The following is a 10,026-nucleotide window of genomic DNA, read 5'->3' as shown; positions in this document are numbered from 1 at the left end:
GCAAGACAATTTTTTTCTTCTTGCATGCTGTAAGTTTTTAAAGAGAAAAAAGCCGTCATATCCTAACGAGGTGAAAAGTCACTTCCCCCGTACAAAGCCTTGAGAGAGTAAGGATTTCATCGAACAGAGCATGATGTCAAACATAAGGGTACCTCGAGAGTTACCAAAGCAATCAGTACCTCCATCAGAACAATACTCTAAAAGATACTCTTTTGGCTCTACAACTTACTACCGTTCGTATTCTGATCTCTCTCTATCATCATTTATGCCTACCTATTAATCGACTCTTTTTTCTTATTGTTAACTCAAGGCTGAATAAAGAGGTGCAAAGTTAAAAATCAAATTGTTCTGGAATGGCCAGTACACAATGTCATTTCACGTAGTTTCTTTGATTTTGGTTTCACTTATTCCTTATCTGCTTGTGATTGTGCCCTCGAGCTCATGAAGTTAAGGAATTGCTCATATATTTCATGAATCTATAATTTGAAGTTTCTATAATGGCACAGGAAGACGTGTTGTATGAGACCCTCTAGCTTCTTAGTCTACAAAGCAAACCACTGTAGTTATATAATTCAGAGAATCGATGGGTAGGTCTTGTCAAGCTCTGCATCTCTCTTATTTCTACTCCATGTTCTGAAGATATGGAGCTTCTACGGAGCAAAGGTTGCACAAGAATGAATGGGTAGGTCTTGTCAAGCTCTACCATCTCTTATTTCTACTCCATGACTACATTAACACAAATTACACAATTAAGGGCCTAGTGATAAAACTTTTACCAAGCTCTAAAGAATTGGGCACTCTTACCTCAGAGATTTAGTATCATGATTGATCCATACATGAAAGAAACTTTAATGATATATGAAAGGGACAGTAATCTTTCAACGGGATAATAGCTTTAATCTTAAGACTATCTCCAAAACAGACGTAAACCATAACATTTCCCATCAGAGTGGCATGCTGTGATGTAAGCAGAAGATAGAACTTGGAAGTGCTATGCGGCTTTGCACTTGTCCTAATACCTAGAGCACATATCAAAATATTAAGAGCTGGAAGTTTGTTCTTGTTTATAATTTGCCCTTTGACTTCTGGCTACCGTGAGAGCTAACAGTGGTTTCAATTTGCAAGTACAATGCTCACCATTCACAGGAGTCCCGTTCAAGACTTATTGACAACATCTATGATATAGGGTAGAAGGTAGCAAGGAGCATAGTTGGAACTAGCCCCTAGCTATAGCATCACCTAGGCAAACGACACAACTAAGATGATTGCCATAGAGGAAAAAGCAAGTCGGAAGTTACTCTCGTGAATCCTGCCTACAGGCTACAGACAAAGGGGACACTACACCAGAACTTGAAAGCAGGTATGCAGCAGTAACTTCCAGCTCACAGGCTCGACCTTGTAGCAATCAACACCAGAAAATAGCTAACATTTCCTGGCCTTCATGCACGTCATTCAGCAAATGCAGACATACATACTTCACACCCGACACTGCACATGCAAACCAAAATAAAAAAATCCTTCAAACAGGTATTGATACCCAAACAGCATATCAACAGAACTTGAATGACAAAACCCCCTCTGAAGCATTTTGATACCAAAATAGCATAGCAACCATACAACTTGAATGCAAAACCCCTCTAAATCCCTCAATTCAAATTTTCAGTCTTAATGTGAAGGTCTCCAGCATCAAAGCTCTTAAAATTCGAACGCCTGAAAGATATACTACGACTAAACGACCAGAAGTGCCAACTCACTGAGCCACCTTACAATGCTGTCTTAAAGAAACACAATCAGTTACACCACCATAAAAGCTATTACCATCACTCACAGTGTCTTCTTACTGAAGAATCTTCCACAATCAAGTAAACCAGGCCAGGAAAATGGCCTACATAGAAAATACTCTGCAAAAACACTGCCTCTTCCAAAATTTGCAAGTTTAATTGAGGTACATCAAATAAGGTCAAAGAACTTTCTTCCTTTGTTGCAGTTGCAAAAGAGTCACAAGATACCATATCTACTTGATCTTCTTCTTTGGACGGAGCTGAAACAGACCACAAAAAGCAAAAACGTTATAGTTTGCATTCCAAATTAATCAAGCAAACAGGCTAAGAAGACAAACCTGATTACTGTGTCCACATTTCTTCTTTCGACAATTCACTGCCCGTGGATGTAAGCGGGCATAGCACCTGCGTGGGACACAACAAAAACGATCAGGTTATGGTGTCTAATGGTCATGTTCCACCTTGCAATGATCGTAGCGGTAAACACAGTACCACGTGACAAAGTAAAGGTGCAAGATAGCTTTTGAGAGCCAAATTCATCCCTTCAGTGTACGAACCCACTGAAGAATCAAACCTTAGGCCCCATTCCAAACATGAATGGCAATTGTAACAGTAGTCCCTCAAAAATCATGCAGAGGTTTCGACCATACGAATGGCAATCAGATTATTAAGGATCGTGCCATCCTACCATGCTCAATACAGCTTTACAACTAGTAAGCCTTGATTGCATCACTACACCAACAGTTCATCCATTGGGCCATCAAATTCAAATACCATGAGACCAGGGGCGAACTTACTTGCGGCAAATCATCTTCTCCTGATTGTACTTCCTCGCCAAAGCCATCAAGGAGGGCTCTATAATACCACCTCGAAGCCTCAGAACAAGGTGTAGGGTCGACTCTGAGTAAAGAAAACACAGGAGAGCACTGTTGTGAGCAACCGCCTCTACACATCACCGGCATGACAGCCAACGAATACCAACTTCCAAACTCAAGCGCACCTTTCTGAATGTTGTAGTCTGCCAGTGTTCGGCCATCTTCAAGCTGTTTTCCAGCAAAGATAAGACGCTGCTGGTCAGGAGGAATTCCTACGCCCAAGGAAACCCACCATCGACGAGATTATATCAACGCAGAAACACGACAAGCAAAGTGGATCGGCAGTAAGAAGAGAAAATGCAGAATCCGAAGAAGGAAGGAGGTTGCTCACCTTCCTTGTCCTGTATCTTGGTTTTAACATTGTCTATGGTATCGCTACTCTCGACCTCGAGAGTGATCGTCTTCCCTGTCAGGGTCTTCACGAAGATCTGCATTTTCGACGACCGTCTCAAGCACCAGTGTGTAGAACTCCCAAACCTTGACTAGGGCAGAAAACAATCCCGCTCACACTAGGCGGTGCTGTGTCCGGACAGATGGATCCCAAAGTCATAGGACAAACATGGACAGGGAATGGGTGTAAATGACTTTTGCGTGTCGGCCAAGATCACAACCGTTGCTCCCAAATGTACACTTGATGTTGAACTAGATTGAGCGTGAACTTGTGAACTATATGTGGACTCCGCAAGTTATGTGAACTACAGTTTGGTGGTATGATGTGGATGTGAAGTCGAAATGAACTCGGTATGGAGTAGGATCGCGAGCATGTCGAAACTACTTAATATAATGCTACCATCTCCAATACATAACAAAGAACGTACGCTAGCATAGTGGTAAAGGCATTCGCCTTGAGGTTGGAAGGTCATGAGGTCAATCCTCGCCCAGCCACCTCCCCCACCCCACCCCACCCCCCAAGGATAGAATTATTCATGAAACAATGATCTCAGACTCTAGATCTCCTCAAAAAAAGGAGGTTGCAAATAGTCTTATGGTCTCTGACTCCAAAAGAAGGCTACAAATGCTCGCTCACAGGGCCGCCTTTTTGTGATCGAGGGTCGTGTCAATTCCAATGAGCACCCCATATCTCTTGGATCAATAGATAACCCATGGCAATTGTGTGATCTGAAAGCAGTAATGCAAGTTTCCGAGGCTTTTACTTGGTAAGAACAAATAACAATCCTTCAAAAGGTGTTTTGTTGCTTTGGGGGGTGATTGAACCAACCCCCAACGAAACTGCAATCGATCAAAGTCGAAGTGCCAAGCCAAAATTTTGAAGGGCCCTCTACTACCAGCCACTTTCCAAAGGGAACGACGTGTCCCGGAGATCAAGTTCAATCTAGTGACTTGCAACCAAGAAGTTCCACCACAATGTTGTCGCTCATTGAGCATGAGGTAAACTAAAAATAAAATTTATATGGATGCCTCCGCCTTTTGTGAACAAGGGAAGAGACAGCAAATGAAACGAGGAGTCTCAATCGTTGAGTAGTCTAAACCCACCCTCAAAGCCCAATCATGGTGTAGTCACCTCTAACTACAACGCACATGGGGGTTGGGAGCAAGGAAATCTCATCTGTCAACATAAATTGGGCACATTAGATCTTGTCAACAAAAGTAATCCTGCTTCATATTTATTGAAGAATTCTTCAAAAGTGAATGTTGAAAGGTCCCAAACGTTTGAATGAGTGGGTAACCCCAATTCGTCTTACTATTATTATATATAGCTATATAAAGGAGAGAGGAATCCCAATGGGAATCTCGACACATGGTTGCAAATGTGGACTATGGGCACCCTCAGATCGGACTCTCAAATGATCATAGTAGGTTCTCCTCCTTTTAATTTCTACCTTCCTGTAAATAACCACTAGCTCGACTCCAGTGCCCTATGTGCCCCACTATTTGTTAGTGTCTCCCTTTGTTTGCCATCTACAAGCAACGTAGGTCTAGCCTCAATGTTTAGCCACACAGCTAGCACACTGCCCCTTTTTTTGGGCCTATGTTTCCAACATATTGATGTAATGGAATTGGACTAGTTAAATGATGTGATACCTAATTTTTTTATGTAAGATAGGGGTATCGCTCCATGGAATGCGGGGGTTAGAATTGATGAACTAACAAGCAAAGCCGATGTTGTACTTCTTGTTGAAACTTGGGAGCATGATACGCAAAAGGATTAATGGCTTGGAGGATCACAATGTACATTCATTGATGTGGTCAAAGAATCTCAAGCAACGAAGAGGGCAAGGAGGGTTAGCATGTATGGTTAAGAAAGGATTGGAATATTTTGTATCAATTGTGAAAGATGACAAGTACAAACATTAAGGGTAAGTACTTCTCCCATTGGGACTTTTGATCTACTTTTGTGACATAAGCTTTTAATAGATCAAGAATCGTTAGGTTTGCTATTTCACTTTGGCCATCCGTTTGAGGATGATAGGCCAAAGAGAAGTTTAGCCTTGTACCTAAATTCTCAAAGAGACCCTTCCAGAAATTACTAGTCATTCTAGGATCTCTATCCGACACTTTGGACATTGGCAAGCCATGGTACTTGAAGATTTGTGATATAAAGAGGGTTGCCATTTGATGGGCCTTAATGATAGTTTTTTTGACAGGTATGAAATGTGTTTGTTTGCTAAACCTGTCTACTATCGTCCATATTCCTATATTCCCATGGATAGACTTGGGAAATCCAAAGATAAAATCCATGGATATACTCTCCCATGGTGAGTTAGGGATTGGCAAAGGTTGAATCAATCCAGGTTGCTTCCCTCTATCAAACTTCGTCTTTTGGCATACCACACATTTTGAAACATACTCTTGTATGTTTGTTTTCATAGCAGGCCAATAGAAGTATGTTTCTATCCCTTTTAGGGTAGACTGAATCCCTCTATGCCCCGCATAAGGAGGAGCATGGGATTCATACATTACTTTCTCACGTAGTGAGTTAGTAGTGCATAATATGTTGCCATAAAGAAGATAACCATCTTGTAAGGTAAATGGTTCTTCCTTCTTCCCTAGTGCAAGGGCTGAAATCACGTCTTTAAAATCGGGATCGATAACGTACTCATCTATCATAGAAGAGAGATCATTGTGAGTTCTATGGATACCACATTCACTCTCGGTCGTAGTGCATCGGCTACTTGATTATGCTTGCCATCAATGTGAGCAATATCGAAATGGAATTGCGAACGGAAATTTGCCCACCTCATTTGTTTGTCGGAGAGCTTGGTCTGCGTCATGAAGTACTTAAGGCTTTGGTGATCCGTTCTCGCAGAATAAAAGGAGTCCCCAATAAATAGTGCTTCCATGAGTCTAGAGCATGTAGAACTACTAAGAGTTCCTTCTCATATATACCTAGAGCTTGCTCAATAGGGTCGAGCCTTCGACTTTTGTAGGCTATGGCGTGCCCATCTTGGAGCAAAACAGCTCCAAGGCAATCACCACAAGCATCGCATTGGACTTCGAATGGCTTTGAGAGATCCGATAGCGTAAGCACAGGTTGAGAGATAAGCTTCTCTTTAAGCTTTTTGAAAGCATTGTTCTCCTTGATGGACCATAAATACCTAACATTTTTCTTTGTTAGGTCATGTAATGGTCCCGCTATTTGTGAGAACTTTTCTATGAAACGTCTATAGTATGCACACGTACCTATAAAGCTTCTTAGTTCATGCAGATTCCTTGGATTAGGCCATCCTTTTATTATCTCTAACTTTGATGGGTCCATTTGAACGCCATCTTGTTGAGGGATATTGTGACCTAAATACTGAATCTCTTGTAAGGAAATTCACTTTTCTTTCGATTAATATAAAGTTTATTCTCTCGTAAAACTTGAAATATTACCTGGAGGTGTTGCTTATGTTTGTCTAATGAATTGGAGTAGATGGTAAAGAACGCTCTAGTAAAGCTTCGGTGAGGCCTGAATAGCTTCTCCATTAGGCGGTTAAATGTGGTTGCTGCATCGGTCAAGCCAAAAGGCATGACAATGTACTCGTAAAGACCAAACATAGTGCGAAATGCAGTCTTTACAATGTCTTGATCAACTATCCTTATTTGATGGTAGCCACTTTTTAGGTCAATCCTACTAAAGTAGGTCGACCCATGTAGCTTATCAAATAGGTCTTCTACCCATGGAACGGGATATCTATTCTTGATAGTGATCCTATTTAGTGCTCCATAGTCGACACACATACGATATGTGCCATTTCTTTTGCACTAATAACACTGGTGAACAAAATGGAGATGAGCTAGGCCTAACCATGCCTTTCTCAACCAACTCATGCATTCGTCATCCTATCGTTTGGGAGGTAGCTCACAAGGGATGTCGTCAATAAAAACATCTTGGAATACCTTGAGGAAATTGGATAACTCTAATTCCTTTTAATTGCTTATATCTTGTTTTGCTAAAACATTAGGTTCAATTTGAGAATCTTTAACAAAAATCATGTACACGGAAATAGAGCTCTTTATTGACTTATTGAAAGCACTTGTTGACAAGCTCTCTGATGGGCTCTTCTGACGACATAGCATACAACGAAGATTCGGACAACATCACTATCGCGCGCCTTCATAGTCCCAAGTAGGACACTTTTTAGGGCCTTCCAAAGGAAGAAGATGAAGCTCATACAACATCCACAAAAGAGGAGTCAGGCGCGGCGAGAGATGAAGACTCTCCCGCCGCCGCTTGGGCCTCAGCCGCCATCTCCGACGTTGAACTTTCGACTGACCCTACCGTCGAGTCGGACCCGTTGGTCGTCTTTGACACCACTCTCCCTTACCACTCCCTCATTGCCATTTTCAATGCAGCTAATCTATCCACACTTGGCATCTCTACATTAGCGACGGCTACTCTTGGAGGTACACATTTCCAACTTAAAAAACGCACCAACTTTTTTACCACTTTGTCTAGCCGCATTGTCACTTTAGAGAGATTGGGGATACCATCGGGCTAGCCACTATATCTACATCATTCCCTAATACTGTCAACGCCTATCATGGTCCCCATCAGTACTCTTTAGTCGAGGATGTATTATCCACCACCAATGATTTGTTGTCACCTTCACCTACCAACTTTGCTGAAAACAAAAAAATATTCAACATTCTCTCTTACTACTTTTTGTTAAGAGCCCAGTTAGAGTCTGATAGCACACCCAAACCCCAACACGCACACACTATTTGTGATGCATTTTGTTGCCTAGTCACAAAAACTCCTTTTCCTTTTTGCAAGCTAATTCTAGACCACCTACACGATAGAGCAAAGAGCTATAGACAACAAATAAACAGTTATTAGCGTTTTCACTGCTACTTCACTCCCTTACTTCTTTGGTACATAGAACAGCTTGACTCTGCATCTAGATCTAGGCGCATTGCATCTTCACCTTCCACATACAATCTGATCATCGATTGTGCAGCACCTCCAACATTGGCTTTAGCTACCTCCAAAAGGGCAAAAATAAAGCTAATTCACCTCCCCATCACACGCCGACTACACGCCTTCGGGCATAGGTTCTTTGAGATTTGCCAGCTTCTCTCGGAGTCCTTCCCTTCTCAGAGTCAGAGCACATCGCTTCACTTTCACTTGCAGTAGCCACCACTCACACTGCCCAACCATCTTTCACTGCACAGGCACCTTCATCACCCACACACATAGACCTTTGTCACGACACCTCGCCAACCGCCTTGTCTGCACCACTTTCCAGCACTCCGCTGAACACCTCTGCACATGGCATTTCATGCTATTTTTCTCACACTCCACGATCACTGGCCCCCATCATCACCACTACAGATCATCATCCTACATTACCTACAGAGCTCGCCCATAACGAACCTCTCTACACACCTCCCACTACTATACCATTCACAGTGACATTCTCCACCTTGACCTCTCAGTCATCAAGCCTACCAATCCGCCGTGATCAAAATCGGGTGCTCTCAGACGCTCACACCATCACCATGCAGGTTCAAAAACATGCTGATACACTCTTGTCCCTCCATTCCCAGATACACCAGATCTACATTGCTCAAACTTCAGAGCTTCAGTGATTGGGGATAGAGAACCTCAACCTCCGTCGGGTTCTTAATCACCAGGCAGCTACCATTACCACATAGGACACTCGCATTGCTTCTCTACAGGAGGATATACATCGACTAGCAGAATGCTATAGCAGCATGTTTCGTCGAGCAACTACAGTAGAGTGCGCATTGGGCACCTTCATGGCATTGGGCTCGATGACTTCATTGGAGCCAACAGTTACTTTGGCTCCGCCAGTCACCTCAGGTACGCCTTCTCTCACCCTACCTCCACCTTCACCATCTTACTCACCCCCAACTTCCCCACCTGCACCTTGGCATAGCACCACCACACTTGCCACACCTAGCACACACTTATTCCCCACTTTTGACACCACTTGCACAACACCCACACTTTTGCCCACGACTTTCACTTCTTCTACCACTATTTCCCATGCACTCTCATCCTCTTTATCGCCTACACCATCTCATACACTCGTTTCTATCACTCCCATGATACCACCACCTTCTTCACATAGCCTGCAACAAGTCATCTCGCTTACGTCTACGGACTCCTCCTTATTGGTGACACCACCAATAAGGACTTTCACTTCTTCTACCACTATTTCCCATGCACTCTCATCCTCTTTATCGCCTACACCATCTCATACACTCGTTTCTATCACTCCCATGATACCACCACCCGCTTCACATAGCCTGCAACAAGTCATCTCGCTTACGTCTACGGACTCCTCCTTATTGGTGACACCACCCTATGCCACTGGTGACACCACCAGTGGCATAGGGTACTCTGGTAGAGTCTAGGATAGGTGGTTCCACTTTCCCGCTGTCTCACAGGCTCCATTACATTCCTTTCCACATCTCGCTTCTTCACCCTTACTACCTACAGCTCCAGTATCTCCATCTCTATCACCCACTCCACCTACACATAGTGGCCTCCACAGCTCCTCCATTACAATTCCACCCTTTCCAGGCCCACTATCCACATTACCCATTTCCTTACATGGGCCTTGCCACACCTCAAGTGTACCCTCCCCATGGCTCTCCCACTCAGTCCTCAAAACCTCCCTATTACCTAATGCCGCTAGACTACCCTCTACCGTACCCACCATACCCTCTCCACTTCCCTCCTCCACCCACTCTTTTCCATAGTACCTGTGAGCCTTGTAGTCCTGTTGTCTAGTCATATTGTGGTTTGCCTAGTATTAACCCTCACGGCTCACGGACACCCCATCACCTATGATGGACGTGTATTATGTATTTGGTAGAGTCAGGTACCGGGCTTGTCGGACCAACAGGAAAAGAGTAAGAGTGATCGTCGATGAGAGGCGCACTCTAACTGGGACATT

The 10,026-nt window shown here is 43.3% G+C and overlaps 1 protein-coding gene and 1 pseudogene across 1 annotated transcript; one reads left to right on the top strand and one right to left on the bottom strand.

The window, feature by feature from the left end:
• Window positions 1-1,754: 1,754 nt before the first annotated feature.
• On the bottom strand, window positions 1,755-3,164 carry LOC147464134 (ubiquitin-ribosomal protein eL40 fusion protein). The gene is made up of 5 exons (XM_086493030.1): window positions 2,988-3,164; window positions 2,782-2,868; window positions 2,579-2,681; window positions 2,120-2,186; window positions 1,755-2,041 (listed from the first exon to the last, which is right to left on the bottom strand). The coding sequence occupies exons 1-5, from the start codon at window positions 3,088-3,090 to the stop codon at window positions 2,015-2,017; spliced, it is 387 nt and encodes a 128-aa protein (XP_086349156.1). The 5' UTR covers window positions 3,091-3,164; the 3' UTR covers window positions 1,755-2,014.
• Window positions 3,165-3,388: 224 nt separating this feature from the next.
• Window positions 3,389-8,689, top strand: LOC147464133 (uncharacterized; annotated as a pseudogene).
• Window positions 8,690-10,026: the final 1,337 nt, after the last annotated feature.

This window comes from Adiantum capillus-veneris, chromosome 2 (assembly GCF_014529385.1).
Source record: "Adiantum capillus-veneris isolate H3 chromosome 2, ASM1452938v2, whole genome shotgun sequence".
NCBI classification, from domain to species: Eukaryota; Viridiplantae; Streptophyta; class Polypodiopsida; order Polypodiales; family Pteridaceae; genus Adiantum; species Adiantum capillus-veneris.
Note: the sequence above shows the minus strand (reverse complement) of the source record. Positions and strands in the feature narration are given on the sequence as shown.

Bases quoted from the DNA above. Each gene is read 5' to 3' on its own strand.
- LOC147464134 (XM_086493030.1), bottom strand. From the start codon at position 3,090: ATGCAGATCTTCGTGAAGACCCTGACAGGGAAGACGATCACTCTCGAG. The intron at 2,869-2,987 runs GTGAGCAACCTC...CCTTGGGCGTAG, and splicing joins CAAGATACAGGACAAGGAAG to GAATTCCTCCTGACCAGCAG. The intron at 2,187-2,578 runs GTAAGTTCGCCC...TGTCCCACGCAG, and splicing joins GAGAAGATGATTTGCCGCAA to GTGCTATGCCCGCTTACATC.